The sequence below is a fragment of the Mesoplodon densirostris genome, chromosome 2, assembly GCF_025265405.1.
Source record: "Mesoplodon densirostris isolate mMesDen1 chromosome 2, mMesDen1 primary haplotype, whole genome shotgun sequence".
Classification (NCBI taxonomy): Eukaryota; Metazoa; Chordata; class Mammalia; order Artiodactyla; family Ziphiidae; genus Mesoplodon; species Mesoplodon densirostris.
In genome coordinates this window covers 39232011-39254785 of record NC_082662.1, presented here as the reverse complement: position 1 = coordinate 39254785, position 22775 = coordinate 39232011, and the positions used below count along the sequence as shown (strand labels likewise).

General features: G+C 38.2%; 1 protein-coding gene across 3 annotated transcripts in view; it reads left to right on the top strand.

Moving 5' to 3' along the window:
- Positions 1–942: 942 nt before the first annotated feature.
- IPP (intracisternal A particle-promoted polypeptide) overlaps positions 943–22775 on the top strand; it is a 38025-nt gene continuing 16192 nt past the window's right edge. The window contains exons 1-7 of one of the 3 annotated variants that reach the window (XM_060089728.1): positions 943–1109; positions 3768–4109; positions 11570–12001; positions 15883–16038; positions 17589–17756; positions 20892–21029; positions 22436–22558. In XM_060089728.1, coding sequence (XP_059945711.1) covers positions 3818–4109; positions 11570–12001; positions 15883–16038; positions 17589–17756; positions 20892–21029; positions 22436–22558 — 1309 coding nt within the window. In that variant the 5' untranslated portion in view covers positions 943–1109; positions 3768–3817. Of the gene's footprint in view, positions 1397–3767; positions 4110–11569; positions 12002–15882; positions 16039–17588; positions 17757–20891; positions 21030–22435; positions 22559–22775 lie in introns of all 3 variants that reach the window. The other 2 variants (XM_060089729.1, XM_060089730.1) reach the window with 2 other exon arrangements.

Below are 22775 nucleotides of genomic sequence, written 5' to 3'. Positions count from 1 at the left end.
TGTTTTTGTTCACTGTGAGCTGGGGTCCGAAAGTTTGAAAGCCATTTTAAAATGTGCCGTATTATGAAGTTCAACAGTTTAAATAACTGGACGGTTTGAGTTGTCCCTTCACTCAAAAGTAGGCATCCACTCATAGTGCGGGGCTCAGTCAGGCAGAGACTCAAAGTGATCTGAGTGAATGGTAAGGAATAGAGAAGCGCCCAGCCCTGCGTGAGGGGTGCGGTGATGTGGGGGTGTTTTTGTGTGTGTCTGTGTGTGCGCTACTCACCATCTTTATTGTTTTGAAAAAATCCCATAGTTCTCCTCCTCAGTGACCCACATGCAAATGAGAAGTATGCTCTTTGTAAACCGACCTAGGAAAATGATTTGTTGTAAACTTAAATAACAGTGTTATAGAATTTGTAAGAAAGATTCTTACAAATTAATACACACAAAAAAGAGGAAAATATATTGTACCTAGCAGAAAAAGAAGTGACATATACACCTGCAATTCCTTTCACTGCAGAAATGACTTTGTCCAGATCTTAGTTGTGGGTAACATTTAATTCTACTCTGTGTGTTCCCTCCGTGGGGCAGTCAGGAGCTTTGGAAGGATGGATGCGCCTGGAGGTGCAAACTGCAAGCCGTTTAGCCAGCCAGTTGTTGACTTCCTGGGGAGCAGCGTCATAGGCTGTGTGAGGAGAGTAGATCCCGACTCTTTCATTAGCACTGAGGCTCGCTGGCTGCCTGAGACGCCACAAGAATCGAGAGGGGGTAGGCGGCGTGGAAACGGCCAGCCGGCCAGCCCCAGAAGGCGGGAGCTTAAGCTGGCCAAAGGCCATTGCCCGCCAGGAATCAAGCACGAGCCCACCGCCGCAGCAGCGCCACACCGAGAGCCGCCGCTCCCCGTGAGCGAAAGAGCAGTGCGCACGCGCAGACCCGCCCTGCCAGCGGAGCGGAGAGGCCCCCTCAGCCGGCCGGGCCTCGCCTCCAACCCTCCGCGGTCCGCACTGCCCAGTCACCCGCGCCTTGTCACCCCGCCGGGCTTTCCCCGCCCCGTCTGTGCGCTAGCTTATCGCGACTGCGCACGCAGACCCTGAGCGGGCGCCAGCGGGAAGGGGAAGCGGCGGGTAAGAAGGGCCTGCGTCCCGGGGGCGTCTATGATGGGATTGGGAATATCCTCCTCGGCTCTTTCCGGCTCTCGGGACCCTTGAGGAGGAGAGTGCGAGGAGCCTTTGGAACCGGCTTCCTCCTGCCGTTCACGCGTGCCTCTAATAATCGAAGTGTTTTCGTCCGGAACGTCGTCTAGTCCGGTCCCTTCCTGCCGCTCTTCTCCCCGCCCCCACTGGGGAATCCGAGGCCGAGCTCCGGCCCTGTCGTCACCAGAAGTATTTGAGATGTCTTCCCCGCCGTTTAGGTAGCACCGGAATGTTTATCTGCTGTTAGTGTCGCAGCAGCTTAAGGGTAGCTCTCCAGGTCCAGCCCCCAAGTCAAGCACAAAGAGCCTCATTTTTTTGGATGCTTGCTCGTCCTGGGATTCTTTCTGACACGCTTTGCTGAATGAAGCAGCTTCCAGATCCTCGCAGCAGTGACTTCGAGGCCACTAAACATAGGTCCTCCTTACTTCCTCTGGGCGTCTCCACCGTTTCCTAAATAATCTGCCTTTCAAGTTTGTGCCTCTTGGGGCACGTCCCTTACATCCGTATGCGATGTCCCTGAATTATGCTCTTTCCTTTTGGAAATAGGGTCATACCACGTGCCGCCTTTTGGAATGAAGTACTCCAGTGGCAGTGGGATAGTATCAGCAGTTACTAAGAAGCGCAGTAGTAATAGAGTAGGATTTCTGCTGTCGGCTGCCAGAGTGGATGGATAATTCAGTAACGTTTTTGTAGCAGGAGGCAGCATTTTAGTTCAGTAGCTGTGCTTGATGCCCTGAAGTTGGGGGCAGAGGAGGTACCTTGTAATTAAACAAACCAGTGGGGTCCAAAATTTGCTGATAGGAAGAAATCTAAAACAGAAGAAAGCCTGACAGCCATGCCATGTTTAATAATATCTGCAGGTCAAATTTCTATGTAGAGACAAATACACTCTTTGCTTTTATATGCCAGTTAAATGTAGTATGTTGACATTTATGTTGATGCTAATTTGAAGTTTTAGCAGCTACCTCGGAACTTTTCAATAAAATTTCTCAATAAGCTAATTCCTAGACAATCGTGATAATCAGCTTAGTTATATTTACTTTAATAAGTTTGACTGAATGCTATAAATTTAGCCCCCCCTTTTCTTTAACATCAGGTCACACCATTTCTGTCAGTCTTATTACTAATTTTCCTTGATGCCTAAATACCTTAGTCATCTTAGATTTCCCCTGGGCTTCATCTCCATATCTCTTATATTACTGGATCTCATGGTTTCTTTATTCAAAAAGTAACTTGGATTTATCCCTTTGATTCTCATTGTTAAAGCTGGAAGGCTGTTTTCTAAGACTTTGCTACCTCTTAGCTCATCCCCTGAAAGCTCAAATAACAGTTCTGAAACATGACTATTGTCATGTTTATTCTCGATAAACCTGTAAATGTTCATGTTAAGTTGCTATGCTTGGGTTTCAAAGCTCCTTCTCTATATGCACATGATACGATGGGAAAACCCCAGGATTTAGAGTAAGAAGACCTGGGTTCAAATACCAGGACTGTCATTATACTAACTCTGTCATTATACTAACTCTGTGACCTTGGGAAACTGAGCTTCAGTTTCATTCTCTTATTTCAAATAACAATATCTTTTTCTTCCAGCCTGTTAATTATTGTGAGAATTAAAATTGGCATAATGTGTGGAAAAGTTATCAGAATTAAACAAAAACAACCTAAGCAATTATTGTTATTTCTTTGTGCTCATTTATTTCACAAACATTTGAAAACAAGATATGTTAGATACTGGTGCTACAGCTATGAAAGATAGTCCCTAAGGAGTTGTCGTTCAGGGAACTTTCAGAGTGTGTGTGTTTGTGTGTGTCTGTGTGTCTGTGTAGGGAGTAGGGTGGTAAAATGTCTGACAAGGTAGAATGTGATAATATACTGTAAAATAGGTAAGGTTAGGGTGAGCACCAAACCCAGAGGAGAGAGGCACAGGGAAGATTTCCTGGAGGAAAGTAAGTTTGAACCGTCTTGATTTATAACAAAGATCCAGAAGGAAAAGGAGGGGGAAGGGTGCCATGAAAGAGATGTGTTTAGAGAACTGCAAATTGTTAGGTTTTGTTGGAGTATTAAGTTCAAAGAGGATTATAGGAGGTAGGACTGGATAGGTAGAGGTGACATTTGAAGGGCTTTGTGTGCTAAGGGAAGTGTACATATTGAAGGATTTTAAGCAGACAGTTGGCCTGATCACAATTGCTTTTTGAAAGTTCATTTGGCTGCCATGTGTGCCTCCTTACTGCAGTGTACAAAAATATCTTTATACCTTTGTGCCTTTCTTCATTTTCTTTACTCCACCCAAAAGGGTTTATGCCCTCTCCTCATACCTTAATACACTGTCACTTAGTGTCCAGTTCAGGTTCCATTTCTGCTGTGAAGCGCCATCTAATTATTTTAGGCCCCATTATTTATTCCCTTCTTTGAAACCCTGTTAGAAATAGTACCACACAATTTAGCCCTTATTTGTTTCATATGTGTTTTATGTCCCTAAATAGATTGTAAGCTCCTTGAGGATAGGGAATGTTTCATACGTGTATGAATAGAAGACATGTTAAACACAAAAATACATTGTTTGGTCTCTTTCATTTTTTTTTTCAGGGTAGGACCAGATTATGGGCAACAGTCCTTTTAATTAATCTGGCATCATCATGGCTAATGAGGGCTGTGCCAAGGCTGGTGATAGTCCTTTTTCATCAGATAAACATGCTCAACTCATCTTGGCCCAGATCAATAAAATGAGAAATGGACAGCATTTCTGTGATGTGCAGCTGCAAGTTGGAAAGGAGACTTTCAAAGTTCATCGGCTGGTTTTGGCTGCCAGTAGTCCTTACTTTGCAGCTTTGTTCACTGGAGGAATGAAAGAGTCCTCAAAAGATGTTGTACAGATTCTAGGAATTGAAGCTGGAATCTTTCAAATACTTCTAGATTTCATTTACACAGGTATGTTAAGTGAACTTGTAGCTTTGAGTGAAGAATGATGCAATCACTCACGTTCTGCTATGGGAATATAACTTGATCTAATATATAGAAAGTGATTTAACAATATGTTATTATAAACCTTCAAAAAGTTCATATCGGGACTTCCCTGGTGGTCCAGTTGTTAAGACTTCGCCTTCCACTTCAGGGGGCTCGGGTTCAGTCCCTGGTCGGGGAACTAAGATCCCTGAATGCTGCATGGCATGGCCAAAAAAATCAAAACAAAACAAAAAGTTAATATCTTTTGACCCAGTATTCCTTTTCTGGGAATCCTAAGGAATTAGTGATACAAGCAAATATTTACATTTATTGTAACATTATTTATAATAGTATATAATGGAATACAGTTTGATTGTCCCTCAGTAGGTTATATGGTTAAATAAATTATGGTACATGTATATATAATGGAATAATTTTTAGTTCTCACAAATTATGTTTGTATATATGTACACACACACACATATATACATTCTCATGGAAGAATGTTTGCAATATTTTAAGTGAAAAAATATCTGGATATAGGGCTTCTCTGGTGTCGCAGTGGTTGAGAGTCCGCCTGCCAATTCAGGGGACTATGGTTTCGTGCCCCGGTCCGGGAAGATCCCACATGCCGTGGAGCAGTTGGGCCCGTGAGCCATGGCCGCTGAGCCTGCGCGTCTGGAGGCTGTGCTCCGCAATGGGAGAGGCCACAACAGTGAGAGGCCCGCGTACCGCAAATAAATAAATAAATAAATAAAAATAAATCTGGATATAAATATCACCCCAATTTTGTGTAAAAAAAAATTCATTTGTGTATTTGTGCACAGGAAGAGACTAGAATATTTATAAGTGTTTATCTCTAAATGATGGAATACGGAAGATTCTTTTTTCCCTTTTTTTGTTTTTTCCTCAAAATGTCTATGATCAGCATGTATTAATTTAAACAAACTTTTATTTTTAAAATGTTTTTGAAGAGTTTTAATGACATTATAAAGTGTACACAAAAACCATAGTGTAAAATATAAGTCTTATATGTAACATAAATATACATGGAAAAAAGATTTGAAAGAGATACACTAAAGTATTAATGTTAATATAGTGGTTTCCTGGTGGTCCTGTCTTTAGGACTCCACACTTCCCGCAACTCGTGCAGTGCAGCCAAAAAAAAAAAGTGTATGTCTGTGTATGGGAAAATGTGATTTTCATTTTTATGCTTTTCTGCCTTAAAATTATTTTGTTTTAGTTTTTTTAAAAGATTTAATTTTTTATTTATTTTTAGCTGCATTCGATCTTCGTTGCTGTGTGCGGGCTTTCTCTAGTTGTGGGGAGCAGGAGCTACTCTTCATTGTGGTGCGTGGGCTTCTCATTGTGGTGGCTTCTCTTGTTGCGGAGCATGGGCTCTAGGCGCGTGGGCTTCAGTAGTCGTGGCTCGGGGGCTCTAGAGCGCACAGGCTTAGTTGCTCCGCGTCATGTGGGATCTTCTCGGACCAGGGATCGAACCCATCCCCCCTGCATTGTTGACAGGCGGATTCTTAATCACTGCGCTACCAGGGAAGTCCCTAAAGTTCTTTTTCTGTAGTGAATATATATTACTCTCATAATCAGGAAAAAATGTTTGAAAACAAAGACTATGTTTGTTTACACTCTAGTTTTGAGAGTATACCTTGCTCCCCTTAAAGGACTACTTGGTGGGATATGGCCTGATAAAGTGTTGTTTACTTAAAGCATGTTATTTAAACCTGGAAAACGACGAAACCAGGGCTTGAACCCGTGTCCCCTGTATTGGCAAGCAGATTCTTAACCACTGCGCCACCACTGAAGTCCCAAGGTGATTTCTTTTCTTTGTGGAGTTTCATATTTCTTTTTGGAAATTTTCAGAAAATAGCTTTTAATTTGGGATTGTAAAGATGATTATCACATGTTAAAAAAAATAAAAATGATTATCTTTTATCTGCTGAAAGCAGTGCAGCTCTGCCTATTGACTAGTGTACAGATTAACATTGAGGGGTTCTTGACCTCACTTTTCTAAGTGACTTATGTGAGCTGATTAAACTATTTCATAAATGCCCCTGCTTCTCTTATGTGCAAAGTATAAATTAATACAGATTAATCCAATGCAATTAGTGTCAAACAACATAAAAACAGAAGAAATTCCACAAGTTGCTTATTCTGCCTCTGCTGTCTGACAGTAGCAACAAGAGATATCTAGTGAAAGAGAATGTTCATGGCATCATCTCCATATTGCTGATGATTAGCACTTCCATCAAAGGAATAAAAAGTGGTAAAACCTAGAGAAATAAAACTACTGAGCATATCTGGGGGATAATAACATTGTAGAATATTGACATTTAAGGTAAAATTGGTTAACAGTAAAGAACAACATTTGGCCGCTAGTAAAAGATATAAAATAACAAGATAGGAGTTTATTTTTCCAACAGAAATGAATCCATAGAAGCCATCCCAAGGCTGGTATGGTGGCTTCTTGATGTCATTAGTAGCGCATTATTCTTCCAACATTTTGCTCCATCATCTATAGCTTGTAGCTTCTAATCTCATGATCAGTGAACTTTAGCCAGTGGAAGGCAGAAGAGGAAAAGGTAAAAGGACCTGCCGGCAGAGTCTATCCCTTTTTAAGCTTTTCTGGTAGCTCTCCCCAATAACTGCTGCCTGTATCAAGTTGGCCAAACTCAGTCAAAAATTCACCCTCATCTGCAAGGGAGGATGAGAAATGTAATTTTCAGCAGGGCACAACTGCCACTCACAACAAAATCAAGGTTCTGTTAGTACGGATTAAATGAAAATGAATATTGGGTATTTACTAGACAGGGAACTTTGTACTCTTTGATACAATTAGTTCTTTAAAAACATGATCTTTGATTTTCATTGTAATAGCATTTCCTTTTTGGGGATGGGGCAGCAAAACCTGTTATTCTATTAATCTCTCCTCTGGACATTCTTTTTTTTTTTCTTTTTTCAATTAATTAATTTTGGCTGTGTTGGGTCTTCTTTGCTGGCACAGGCTGTTCTCTAGTTGCGGTGAGCGGGGGCCACTCTTCACCACAGTGCGCGGGCTTCTCACTGCGGTGGCTTCTCTTGTTGCGGAGCACGGGCTCTAGGCGTGCGGGCTTCAGTAGCTGTGGCATGTGGGCTCAGTAGTTGTGGCTTGTGGGCTCTAGAGCGCAGGTTCAGTAGCTGTGGCACATGGGCTTAGTTGCTCCGTGGCATGTGGGATCTTCCCGGACCAGGGCTCGAACCTGTGTCCCCTGCATTGGCAGGCGGATTCCCAGCCACTGCACCACCAGGGAAGTCCTCCTCTGGACATTCTTTATTAACCATTCACAATTCTAATAGGTCTTAACAGATTCTTCTCACCATAGATTTTTACGCACTTCACTTAAAATCAAATGACCTGGGTTTGTGATCTAGCTCTGCCACTAACTAGCTGTGTGATACAAAGCATTTCATTTAACTTTAGTCAATTATTCATTCATTCTTTCAATATATATGTGAATATATTTTTTGAGCTAGGCACTGGGGATATGATAGTAAACAAGACAGGTGTGTCCTGTGCCTTTACAGAGTTTTATAGGTAATGTAAAGTAGGTACTTAAAAAATAAAAATGAGCTTGTGAGAACCTCATTCTCCTTATTCATAAACTGGGGATAGTAGCACTTTTTAATTCATGTGAAGGTTAGATGAGATAAATTTTAATAAATGTAAAAATACTTTTTCTTCTTAAACCCTCAGAAAGTATATTCAGATTTCATAAGGTGAAGGTCATACTGCTGGGGTAGAGCTAGAATTTTACTTTATTTATTTATTTTTAACATCTTTTTTGGAGTATAATTGCTTTACAGTGTTGTGTTAGTTTCTGCTGTATAACAAAGTGAATCAACTGTATGTATACATATATCTCCATATCCCCTCCGTCTTGTGTCTCCCTCCCACCCTCCCTATCCCACCCCTCTAGGTGGTCACAAAGCCCTGAGCTGATCTCCCCGTGAGATGCAGCTGCTTCCCACCAACTATCTGTTTGACATTTGGTAGTGTATATATGTCAATGCTACTCTCTCACTTCGTCCCAGCTTACCCTTCCCCCTCCCCGTGTCCTCAAGAGTCCATTCTCTACATCTGCATCTTTATTCCTGTCCTGCACCTAGGTTCATCAGAACCTTTTTTTTTTTTTTAGATTCCATATATATGTATTAGCATATGGTATTTGTTTTTCTCTTTCTGACTTACTTCACTCTGTATGACAGACTCTAGGTCCATCCACCTCACTACAAATAACTCAATTTCGTTTCCTTTTATGGCTGAGTAATATTCCATTGTATATATGTGCCACATCTTCTTTATCCATTCATTTGTTGATGGATACTTAGGTTGCTTCCATGTCCTGGCTATTGTAACTAGTGTTGCAATGAACATTGTGGTACATATCTCTTTTTGAATTATGGTTTTCTCAGGGTATATGCCTAGTAGTGGGATTGCTGGGTCATATGGTAGTTCTGTTTTTAGTTTTATAAGGAACCTCCATACTGTTCTCCATAGTGGCTGTATCAATTTACATTCCCACCAACAGTGCAAGAGGGTTCCCTTTTTTCCACGCCCTCTCCAGCATTTATTGTTTGTAGATTTTTGATGATGGCCATTCTGAGCAGTGTGAGGTGATACCTCACTGTGGTTTTGATTTGCATTTCTCTAATGATTAGTGATGTTGAGCGTCCTTTCATGTGTTTGTTGGCAATCTGTATAACTTCTCTGGAGAAATGTCTGTTTAGGTCTTCTGCCCATTTTTGGATTAGGTTGTTTGTTTTTTTGATATTGAGCTTCATGAGCTGCTTGTATATTTTGGAGATTAATCCTTTGTCAATTGCTTTGCTTGCAAATATTTTCTCCCATTCTGAGGGTTGCCTTTTTGTCTTGTGTCGGGTTTCCTTTGCTGTGCAAAAGCTTTTAAGATTCATTAGGTCCCATTTGTTTATTTTTGTTTTTATTTTCATTTCTCTAGGAGGTGGGTCAAAAAGGATCTTGCTGTGATTTATGTCATAGAGTGTTCTGCCTCTGTTTTCCTCTAAGAGTTTTATAGTGTCTGGCCTTACATTTAAGTCTTTAATCCATTTTGAGTTTATTTTTGTGTAGGGTGTTAGGAAATGTTCTAATTTCATTCTTTTACATGTAGCTTACTGTTTTATTTTTATTTTTTAATTTTATTGAAGTATAGTTGATTTACAATGTTGTGTTAATTTCTGCCATACAGCAGCTATTGATAGTTCCCTGTGCTATACAGTAGGACCTTGTTTTTCCATTCTGTATATAATAGTTTGCATCTGCTAATCCCAAACTCCCAATCCCTCCCTCCCCCACCCCCCACCCCCTTGGCAACCACAAGTCTGTTCTCTATGTCTGTGAGTCTGTTTCTGTTTTGTAGGTAAGTTCATTTGTGTCATATTTTACATTTCACACATAAGTGATATCATATGGTATGTCTTTCTCTTTCTGACTGAGTATGATAATCTGTAGGTCCATCCATGTTGCTGCAAATGAAATTTTTAAATTCTTTTTTATTTTTATTTATTTATCTATTTATTTTTGGCCTCGAGGCATGAGGGATATTAGTTCCACGACCAGGGCTTGAACCCGTGCTCCTTGCAGTAGAAGCACAGAGTCTTAACCACTGGACTGCCAGTGAAGCCCCTGTTTCATTTTTTTTTTTATGGTGAGTAGTATTCCATTGTATATATATCCATTCATTTGTCAGTGGACATTTAGGTTCTTTTCAGGTCTTGGCTATTGTGAATAGTGCTGCCATGAACAAAGGGGTACTTGTATCTTTTTGAATTATAGGTTTGTCCCGATATATGCCCAGGAGTGGAATTGCTGGATCATATGGCAACTCTATTTTTAGTTTTTTGAGGAACCTGCATACTGTTTTCCATAGTGGCTGCACCAACTTATATTCCCACCAACAGCGTAGGAGAGTTCCTTTTCCTCCACACCTTCTCCAACCTTTGTTATTTATAGAGTTTTTTATGATGGCCATTCAGACTAGTATGAGGTGGTACCTCATTGTAGTTTTGATTTGCATTTCTCTAATAATTAGCAATGTTGAGCATCTTTTCATGTGCCTGATGGCTATCTGTATGTCTTCTTTGGAGAAATGTCTATTTAGGTCTTCTGCCAATTTTTCAATTGGGTTGTTAGTTTTTTTGTTGCTGTAAAAGTGCTTTTAATAATCTGTAAAGCCTTATTAAGCTGTAGGGCATTCTTTTTAGTACTTTCAAGTAACTCTTGGTTTCATCCAGTAGCAGTCATTCAGTTACCTTCCATAACAACCCATGATCTTATCTTCTCCAAATTTGTAGTGAATTCTCATTTCATTCAATTAAGTCTTATCTCAGTTTTCTCTGCAGCCACTACCATTTATTCCCATGGTGGATTCCATTTCCTATACTTTTCAAAAAACCCCTGTTTGCATTCATCAAGCCATAGTCTTCCTCTCACCATAATGCCTTTGGCCATTCATTCATATATAATAAATTTTTTGAGCACCTAGTGTGTGCTAGGCATTGGGAATACAGAAAGGACAAGCCTTGCCCCAACAGAGTTTATAAATCTATTTGGGAATAGAAACTTTAGACACATAGTTTAGTTGAATGTTTTAAAGGGATAAAGGGAAAGTATAAGATTGAATGGAGAGTTTATACTTATTAGGTAGAATTACAGTGGTTTTTTTCCCCTTCTAAATATATTTGAGTATTTGATGTCTTCCCAAAGTCATTATAAACATATATGAAAGTGGGGACTTCCCTGGTAGCATAGTGGTTAAGAATCCGCCTGCCAATGCAGGGGACACAGGTTTGAGCCCTGGTCCGGGAAGATTCCACATGCCGCAGAGCAACTAAGCCGGTGCACCACAACTACTGAGCCTGTGCTCTAGAGCCTGCGAGCCACAACTACTGAGCCCGCGTGCTGCAACTACTGAAGCTTGCGCGCCTAGATCCCATGCTGCACAGCAAGAGAAGCCACCACAATGAGAAGCCTGCACACTGCAACAGAGAGTAGCCTCCGCTCAGTACAACTAGAAAGCCTGCGCACAGCATCGAAGACCCAATGCAGCCAAAAATAAATAAATAAATTAATTAATTTAAAAATAATAATAAGGGGAGAAAACCCTATTATGTGGGGTTTTAGCGAGGGTTAAGTGAATGTATAAAGCAATTACTGCTGTGCCTGGTTCATTGTTAAGTGTTACATGAATGTGGGGTACCATTATCATTTAAGTTCTGCACCTTTCTACAAGTTCTTTGTTGCCTTTATACTTAGTATCTACTCGGCAAAGCCTAAGCTATCAGTGGAATCAAGTATCGAATATAATGGTCTTTGAATATAAGTCAAATGTTTATTTTATTTTATTGGTTATTTTGTCACCTTACTTCCCTAGGTATAGTGAACATAGGAGTGAATAATGTCCAAGAGCTGATTGTTGCAGCAGACATGCTACAGTTGACTGAAGTTGTTAATCTTTGCTGTGAATTTCTGAAAGGACAAATTGATCCACTGAACTGCATTGGGATCTTTCAGTTCTCTGAGCAGATTGCCTGCCATGATCTTTTGGAATTTACAGAAAACTACATTCATGTCCATTTCTTGGAGGTTCATAGTGGGGAAGAGTTCCTGGCACTTACAAAAGATCAGCTGATCAAAATTTTGCGAAGTGAAGAGCTTAGCATTGAGGATGAATACCAGGTCTTCTTAGCTGCAATGCAGTGGATTCTGAAAGATCTCGGAAAGAGAAGAAAACATGTGGTGGAAGTGCTAGACCCAATTCGATTCCCTTTATTACCTCCTCAGAGGCTTTTAAAGTATATAGAAGGTAATTTTTTTGTTCCATGTTAAGTTAGTCAGTTAATTATCCAGTGACCTTTCCTCTGTTTGAAATGTGATAGTGTTTTCATTTTTCAGTTCAATAAGCAGACATTTATTGAATGATTATTATATGCAAGATACAACTTCTGTGTTTTGTGGGTAGATAGTAGTATTTCAGTATTTCTTTTCTTTCTTTCTTTCTTTCTTTTTTTTTTTTTTTAAGTTTTTGGCCACGCAACGTGTCATGTGGGGTCTTAGTTCCCCGACCAGGTATCGAACCTGTGCTCCCTGCATTGAGCGTGGAATCTTAACCACTGCACCTTCAGGGAAGTCCCAGTATTTCAGTATTTCTACCCATTATTTTAGTCAAATCTTTAAATACTTTCTTGAGATTAAGTACCAAGGGAGATAAAATTACTGACAAGAGTTAAAATACTAGTGCTATTTTTGGCAGTACTAATTATTTTAGTGTAAGATTTCTTCTTGCCACTGAAAAATTCACCAAAACCCAGCATTTGAGGAAAACCTATATGCTAAACACAAAATCAAAACTCAATAAATCTTGTAACTCCTCTCATTATAAAATGAATTGTATATTGATATAATATAGCTTCTATGTAGTTTTTGAATATATTTAGGGTCTAAACTTTGAAAATACTTTTCACCATAGTATAAAATAAATTTATCTTTATATTGGAAAAATGATAACTAAATTTATTTTTAAAAACTACTTTGGACCTGGTTTCAAGATTTGAAGGTTTTACTCTTGTCATGCACTGAAGATTTAGGATGTGACTGAATTACAAATATTTTATTATGAATTAAATACAATATTAGCATTAAAGTGGTAATTCTGTGAAGGAATTCTATTTAATGTGGATTTTTAGTTTTTTCCCATTCTTAACAGTGTTAACAGAATTTTGTAGGTTTTTCTGAGTGATATCTTGTATTAATGTATATGCAGTTAATTCTCATTATTCATATATCGTCAGTTCTCATTATTCACGGTAGTTATCCTCTATAAATTTGCCAAGAACACTGAATTGGCGAATACTGAGCCATTGTTCCTAGGGAAATACAGGGTAAGTTCTTACAAGCCTCTGGTTACAACATTTTTGTCATCTGATCAATACATAACTTTGTTTTATGTGTGTGTCTGTCAGAACTACCTCATTTAATATTATATGTTGTTGATTCATTAAACTCATGGCCAACAGCACTATAACTCAAGCCTGAATGAAGCCTAACACATGTATTTTCTCTGTAAGGCACATCACAGCCTTCTTGCACTTACAAACACTAGACAGCACTTTAGCAGTATGCTTGGGGGCTATTTTAAACAGTGAAAAAAACAGCAAAAACACAAAAGTGTGAAAACCATGACACTAAATAGAGTGTGAAGGGGACACTTGTTTATAGTGAGAGCTGAAGCAAGAAGGCAGAATGTCACCTCTTTCAGTCTCACCTGGGAACATGCATGTTAGGTGATTCAAATTTTTTGCCCCTCTGTGGCATGTCTGTGAACTACCAACAAAGTGCTGTGAATGTTGATTTGGGTTACAAATCCATTTTAGTGAGTAGATGTAGTCACAAGTAAGGAATCCACAAAAAATGAAGACTGACGGTATTTAAATGGTAAAACAAGAGAGAAATTATCCAGACACATTTTTGCATGTATCATGTGAGAATTTAGGAGTGGGACAAAGGCTTTCATGATTGAGTTGGCTTTTCCCAAGTGCTGCAGATACAGAGTGCTAAAGGAAAGTTCCTCTGCTAGGAGCAAAGGAAAGTTCCCTAGAATTGGGACATGTTTTCCTACAGCTTTTTAGTGTTGTAATACAGTGTTTAAGTCTTGCACTGCCCAATAGTTATCACCTAAAGATATTTTACTGGAGTAAAACTGCAGGGAGGCAAGGGAGAAATAAATGGAGGATTTTTTTTTTAAGGTAACCTTAATATTTTTCACTATTTTTGAAACTTTATCTCTTTGATCATATTGGAGAAAAGATGGACAATTTATACAGAAAAATAATAAGAGTCTACCACAAAATTCAGTGAAGGAGCAAGAGACTTAATTGAAATGGTTAAATTATGTTATGTGAAATGTGTAGATTTTCCCCTGGTGTATATTTTTTGTATTTACCACAGGAATAATTCAGGCAACTTAATATTATTAATTTTTCTTGCATTTTAGAGAATGATTTTACTTTTTAAAAATGGTACATACTCTTATAAAAAGTTTAGGTAATAAAGTATAAAAAACCAACAAATCACCCAAGTCCATCACCCAGAAATAGCCAGTTATAATTAACATTCATTAAACATCATTCTATAGGAGGATGGATGATAGGTGGATGTATGGTTGCATGGATAGATAGAAAAAAAAATTTATAAGAATAAGAATCATTCTATCATACTATTTATACTACAAAAATGTATTTAAATCTCACTAAAAATTAACAAAGAAGAAACTAAAGTAATAACTAATTTCAGATAAATGTTTCTTTATCTCAAGAAATATTCATTCTAAAAGTTTTTGTAGAGTTAAAAACAAAAGATGAAACTCATTAGAAGGTGAAACCATAGTTTCATTTTGTGTTTCAATTTTAAAGTTTAGACTCTCTGCTAAGAAAAATGAGGTAATTAGCATTGTTATTTTTCTCCCTACCCCCCTCAAGGTTTACACAGCCTTTACATAGATTTTTTTCAATCATGATTCCCCTAGCTCTGTGCTTTTGTTCTGTATTTAAGTGGATTTAATGCTCTCTCCCAGTTTTTTAACGATAGTCTTTTTAGTCCTGACCTTTTTTTTTTTTTTTGGCGGCACAGCAGGGCTTGTGGGATCTTAGTTCCTGAAGCAGGGATTGAACCCAGGCCACAGCAGTGAAAGCACCGAGTCCTAACCACTGGACTGCCAAGGAATTCCCTGAGCTTTCTGTTTTGATTCATCATTTGGTTGGTTGGATTTCATCACTAAGTATTTTTTTCAAGGAAGGCTCATGATAAATGTTATTTCCTGATTTTTTTTTCTCACATCTGAGAAGTTCTGCCTGTTGCTTTTTAATTTAACAGAAATTTGGGTGGGCATAATATTCTTAATTTATGATGATTCCCCCAGCCCACCCCAAGTTTGTAAGGCATGGTTTTCTTTTTTTTTTTTTATGACTTGCTCTTTCTGCTTAGATGCCTAAAGAATTATCTTCCATTATTCTTGATTTGTGTTAAAGTTTGCCATTTTTCCTTAGACTATATCATATACGCTTTCCTTTTTGTTTTTTTTTTTTGGCCGAGCCTTGCAGCTTGCGGTATCCTAGCTCCCCAACCAGGGATCAAAACCATGCTCCCACATGTGGAGTCCCAACCACTGGACTGACAGGGACGTCCCTGCCCTTTCCTTTTAAAGGTTCAATTTTAATTTCATTTTGGGAAATTTTTCCTGTATGAAATTCCTGAACACTTTTTTTTTTTTTTTTTTGCGGTACGCGGGCCTCTCACTGTTGTGACCTCTCCCATTGCGGAGCACAGGCTCCGTGCGCGCAGGCTCAGCGGCCATGGCTCCTGGGCCCAGCCGCTCCGTGGCATGTGGGATCTTCCCGGACCGGGGCACGAACCCATGTCCCCTGCATCGGCAGGCGGACTCTCAACCACTGCACCACCAGGGAAGCCCCTGAAGCATGTTTTTTAAAACAATCTTTGATTTAAGGAAAGTATATATTCTTTAGTAGCAGTGAGAAAAATAATACTTGGTATTGTTGGAAACATACTCCATTGTTTGATGATGAGTTTTCATTTTTTGATTGTTAAATGTATTTTATTTTCATGGAAACATGTCTTTTCAATATTATTTAAAAATTGATTAAAACATTGTCTTTTTCAACATTGATTTAGGAATATCCGATTTTAATCTTCGTGTTGCATTGCAAACACTTTTGAAAGAGTACTGTGAGGTGTGCAAATCTCCCAAAGAGAACAAATTTTCTAGCTTTCTGCAGACATCTAAGGTTCGACCTCGGAAGAAAGCAAGAAAGTACCTGTATGCAGTAGGTGAGAACCTTTTAAAAAGTGATAGAAATTATCTTTATTTTCAGGATAAAAACCTTTGAAATTTTTGTTGTTATCATGTCAGAATGTGCAGGTATGTCAGATAGACATATTTAATTTCACATACAGGCTACAGATTTAGAAATTGTATTTATATAGTACAGTGGACATATCTAAGAATAAATAGCTATTTATTTGACATCTGTTATTCTGTGATTTAAATCTTTGGGTTCTTATATACCCAATTATTATCAAATAACTGCCTAAGATATACTGCTTTAAAAATTAAATATTTGAATTCTTGTGAGAAATAGGAAAATAAATCTCACACATTTTAACTATTCACAGCATCTTAGATGGTCATTAGGGGTGATAGAAACTAGTGGTCTCCAAAGTGTGGATATGCAGGATAACCGATAGGAATATTGTATGAACCTTTCCATTTTTATTTTATTTTATTTTAGTGTAGTGTAGTGTAGTGTTGTGTAGTCTTTTGGCCACCCCACGCAGCTTGCAGGATCTTAGTTCCCCGACCAGGGATTGAACCCGGGCCACAGCAGTGAAAGTGCCGCGTCGGAACCACTGGCCGCCAGAGAATTTCCTCCATTTTTTTTTTAAAAAAAGATTAAACCTTATCAATATTTGATATATATGTCAACAGATTGTCCAGATTTATTTACATAATATAATTTATTATATACAAAAACTTTATGTATAGTATAATTTTTAGTAAGTATGTCATTGTATAATTTTATATATACTATAATATATAAATGTGTAATTTTTGAGTGCTTGCTAAACTTTTTTAATGATGGGATGTGCAGTCAAACAAGGATTTCAACTCACTATTTTTTTATTATTAATTAATTAATTTACTTTTTGGCTGTGTTGGGTCTTCATTGCTGTGCATGGGCTTTCTATAGTTGTGGTGAGTGGGGGCTACTCTTCGTTGCAGTGAGCGGGCTTCTCACTGTCATGGCTTCTCCTATTGCAGAGCCCGGCTCTAGGCGCGTGGGCTTCAGTAGTTGTGGCACGTGGGCTCAGTAGTTGTGGCTTGCGGGCTCTAGAGCTCAGGCTCAGTAGTTGTGGTGCACGGGCTTAGTTGCTCTGCGGCACATGGGATCTTCCTGGGACAGGGCTCGAACCCGTGTCCCCTGCATTGGCAGGCAGATTCTGAACCACTGCGCCACCAGGGAAGCCCCAACTCACTATATTTAACTGAAAAAGACATTAATAGAAGTCACAATGAAACTTCCTAACTAGAGAGATAACCAGTTCCTAGATTTATGTTTTATCTAACATTTGATTATAACCAAGACCAGGTGATAGAACATTGTGGTTGACCTCATTGCATTTAAGCCATAATCTTTCAGGACCTGGCACACTTAAGAATAATAGATGTATATATGGCAGACTCTAAAGCACTTATTACTTACTATACAGTAGTTATATTGAATGTCTAGATATAGAGGGCTAGATTTTTCTTGTTACTACCATTTCCATATTTAGCAGTAAGGGATTTGCTGTGTACCTCCTTTCCTTCCTTTATTCAGGTGGATATACTCGGTTGCAGGGGGGTCGTTGGAGCGATAGTAGAGCCCTCAGTTGTGTAGAACGTTTTGACACCTTTAGCCAGTACTGGACCACTGTGTCTTCACTTCATCAGGCTCGATGTGGACTGGGAGTCGCAGTTCTGGGAGGGATGGTCTATGCAATTGGAGGTAATAATGAAAATGTCTTATTTCCCTTATTAGTCTCTAGCTCTAAGTTGACTGCATTCTTATATGCCTTATATATATTGCTAGATACTATGTGGTATATGTAGATACAGTTGTGCTTAATAAATAATTTATTGAATAAATGAATGAAAGAAAAAGGAAACACAAGATATTGAATATTCTATACCAGAGGGACACGGTAATTTATTACAAGGCAAATACTTAGGTATGGTTTTAATGAAAAGTTGTTTATGTAAATGTGGTGCCAAAATTTAGATCAACATTTGTGATAAAAATTTTTTTAATTCTGAGAGCTGCATTATGAATCATTTTAAATTAACCAAGTATCTCAGCAGTGGGATGTATAAAAACCATGTCAGCTAGACATTGGGATATATTTCTTGATTAAAATCACTGTGTTTTCTGAAACTATTACTATAAATTCTAAAATGATTAATGAATAAACTTAAAAGGGGATTTGAATGTGGGAGAGAAATAATTATTAGAGAGGAATCTAAAGAGAAATAAATACTAAACCTTTGATATCAATATTTACTTCTGAATAATTTTCTTTATAGCAACCAGCCTAGGTAGATCATCTCTAACCTTTACAGCCAAATTTTTTGCTTTATTTCTATGGGTCATTCTAAAATACTGAAAGCTGTAAATCAATCATATCATTATTTTCCAACTATGATACCATCAGTTTAAAATGAGAGAGATATAGGGAATATTTGATTTTTATCTTTTGGAGGGAACATAAGCATCACTCAAAAACTGTTTATTAAATCAATAAGTGTCATGGTGCATCTGAAAATCCTAACAAAGAAGTTAGAGTTTTGAGCAATAACCATCTGTCAGTATAAAGACTATAACTCTATATAATCTTTGGCTAAAACTCTAATAGTTCTTTTTATGTACATTTCAGCAGTTGCATTGCGTGAACTCTCTCCTGTTTAACCTAGGGTCACAGTGTCCTTTGCGACACTTCCATATATGTGTATCCCCTTTCCTGATACCACCGAAGTACAAATGGGAGCCCGTCAAAACTGCTATGACTTTACTAGCCATTATTAATACTATAAACATTATTATCTTAACATATTACTTAATATATAATTTTTAAATAAATGTTTTTTATCAAAGTAATTCAGATTCGCTGTAGAAAATCTGGTAAACCTGAAGCATATGAAAAAGAAAATAAAAATCACCCATACTGTAATCATACCACCCAGAGATAATCACAGTCAATAGTTTAGTTCCTTTTAGATACATTCATATCTGGGTTGATATTCTAAGTATTATATTTAAAAATTAAGATATAATTCACATATCATAAAATTCACCATTGAAGTGTACAGTTCAGTGGTTTTTAGTATATTCACAAAATTGTGCAACCATCACCACTAATTCCAGAACATTTTCACCACTGCAAAAAGCCACTGTTATCATTTAGGGAAAATTTTGTATGAGTGTAGGGAACTTTTTACTAGCCATGTTCCCAGACTCCAGGTAAGGGTCAACCTTACGAGCAAGCCTTTCTAACCATAGGCAGTTTTAGGCCTTATGGTGACTCTTTTCTGCACAGTAAGGGTTTCGTATACATCAGGATTCTAGGCCCTCATAAGATTATATGTGCTGCAGATATATTCTCCTACTCCTCTGCTTCATCTTTTACTCTTTTTATGGTATCTTTTGTTAAATGAATGTTTTTCATTTTAATGTAGCCAACTCTATTATTTTTTTCCCTTTATGGTTAGTATTTCTTATATCTTTTTAAAGAAATCCTTTGTCTACTCGAAAGTCATGAGGATATATACCTTTATTGTTTTCTAAAATTTTATAGTTTTGCCATTTACTTTTATGTCTGTAATTCACCTGTAATTGAATTTTTACGGATAGTATTAGTAAGGAACCCGTTTCATTTTTCCCCCCATATATATAACCAATTCCCAGCCTCTTTGTTTCCCCACTGCTCTGTCATGCAAACTATGTCAAATACCAAGTAATCATATATGTGTGGATCTGTTTCTAGAATTTCCTTTCTTTCCCACTGGTCTCTCTATTTATTCTTATCTTAATTATTAAAGCTCTGTTTTAAGTCTGATAGGCTTATTTAATGAGGCATTTTCTCTTTCCTTATTATTATTTTTGGGAATGCTTGGCTATTCTAGGTCTTTCATACTTCCATATAAAAGTTAGAATTAATTCATCAAATCTGTTTTAAAAAATAATAATGTATGATTCCACTTATATGAGATACTTGGAGTAGTCAAAACCAAAAAGACAGAAAGTATAATGGTCGTTGCCAGGGGCTGGAGAAGGAGAGAATGGGGAATTATTGTTTAAGGGGTATAGAGTTTCAGTTTTACAAGATGAAAAGGATTATGGGGATGGATGGTTGTGATGGCTGTACAACAATATGAATGTGTTTAACATCACTGAACTGTATTCTTAAAAATGGTTTACATGGTACATTTTATGTTATGTGTACTTAAATACGATAAAAAAGAAAAAGGGTTTTTTAAAAACTGGGATTTCGTTAAATCTATAAATCATTTTGGGAATAATCATCTTTACATTGACACTTGTAACTCGTCAACATGATACATCTCTTCATTTATTTAGATATTCCTTAATTTAAAGCTTCATCTAAATAAAATTTATAAATTGTATCCATAAAGTTCTTATAAATCTTTAATTAGATTTACTCCTAGGTATAGTATATTTTAAAATTCTATTTTAAGTGGTATCTAAAAATGTTTTTTTCATTTTCTGTTTGTTGCTAGATAAGCATTGTATTAAAACTCAAATTGTAGCAGAGCCAGCTATCTGAACTATGAAAATATAGAAGTGTTAAAATGCAAATTGTATCCTCAAAAATTACATGGATTGTTTGGGTGGTAGAATTAGAAATAGATAATAGCCCACTTTGCTTCATTAAGTGAGCTTTAATCAATGACAGTGTTATGGATTCAAAATAACACTTGGTGGGCAAATAAATTTTAAATAATAGTATAAAATCAGACATAATAATTGAATTTCTGACAACACAGAATGCTGCTGAATATTGTATTGTGGTTCTAGGGTATTAATATTACTAAATCTTCTCATATGTGTCTCTTTTATTTAACTCAGGTGAAAAGGATTCAATGATTTTTGACTGTACTGAATGCTATGATCCAGTTACTAAACAGTGGACAACTGTAGCTTCAATGAATCACCCCCGCTGTGGCTTGGGAGTGTGTGTGTGTTATGGGGCTATCTATGCTTTGGGTAATTATACTCTCCAATTTAAGGATACCTAATATTATTTAAATTCTTAGTCAAATTCTGCTTACTTTAGAAATTTTCCTGCCCTCCCATAAGAAACTTGTGTCTTTTTAGCTTTAAAAGTTCTTATTCTTGGGTTTCCCTGGTGGTGCAGTGGTTGAGAGTCCACCTGCCTATGCAGGGGACACAGGTTCGTGCCCCGGTCTGGGAAGATCCCACATGCCGCGGAGCGGCTAGGCCTGTGAGCCATGGCCGCTGAGCCTGCGCGTCCGGAGCCTGTGCTTCGCAACGGGAGAGGTCACAACAGTGAGAGGCCCGTGTACTGCAAAAAAAAAAAAAAAAAGTTCTTATTCTCAAAATTATATTACTTGGGAGATATTGTCAAGTATGGAATTCTTATAAGGAGATGGACATAAAATATAGATGAGATGTCTAGGGGAGCATTTTAGCTGACTAGTTAAATTTCATGGTTAGGATAACCATTCTGAATACACAGATGTTGTTTCAAAAAGTTGTTTTGCAAAGTACCATATTTCCTATGCAATAGATTGAAGTTTTTTGTTTTGTTTTGTTTTATTTTTTTTAAATCTCTTGTGAGGGTTTCCCTGGTGGCACAGTGGTTAAGAACCCTCCTGCCAGTGCAGGGGACACGGGTTCGAGCCCTGGTCTGGGAAGATCCCACATGCCGCAGAGCAACTAAATCTGTGTGCCACAACTGCTGAGCCCACGTGCCACAACTACTGCAGCCTGTGCACCTAGAGGCCATGCTCCACAACAAGAGAAACCACTGCAATGAGAAGCCCGTGCACCTCAATGAAGAGTAGACCCTGCTCACTGCAACTAGAGAAAGCCCACGCACAGCAACAAAGACCCAACGCAGCCAAATATTTAAAAAAAAAAAAAAAAAAAAGATCTCTTGTGAAACCTAGGCAGAGAGTTAAAAGACCCAAGTTCTACTTACAATCAAATTCTAACTTTTCATGTGATTTTGGACAGATAACCTCTCTGGTCCATATGATAATCATCCATAATATAAAGTTGTCAGATTAGATGTTTTCTAAGGTGTTTTTCTTTTTAAATATTTATTTATTTATTTGGCTACATCGGGTCTTAGTTGCGGCACGTGGGACCTTCGCTGTGGCATGTGGGATCTTTTCGTTGCAGTGTGCAGGCTCTTCCGTTAGTTCAGCGGGCTTCTCTCTAGCTATAGCGCGTGGGCTCTAGAGCACGCGAGCTTAGTTGCCCCACGGCATGTGGGATCTTAGTTCCCCGACCAGGGATCGAACCAGCATCCCCTGCATTAGAAGGCGGATTCTTAACCACTGGACCGCCAGGGAGGTCCCTCTAAGCTGTTTTTCATAAATAAAATTCCTTTATTCCAAAAATAATATTTTTCTGTTTGGTTTCAGGTGGTTGGGTTGGAGCTGAGATAGGGAACACCATTGAACGATTTGATCCCGATGAAAATAAATGGGAAGTAGTTGGCAACATGGCTATGTCACGCTACTACTTTGGGTGTTGTGAAATGCAAGGTAATTGCTTTATAAAATATTTTTCCTGAAAATATATATTTTTTAAAAACTGAGCTTGAGGGCTTCCCTGGTGGCGCAGTGGTTGAGAATCTGCCTGCTAATGCAGGGGACACGGGTTCGAGCCCTAGGCTGGGAAGATCCCACATGCCACGGCGCAACTAGGCCATTGAGCCACAACTACTGAGCCTGCGCGTCTGGAGCCTGTGCTCCGCGACAA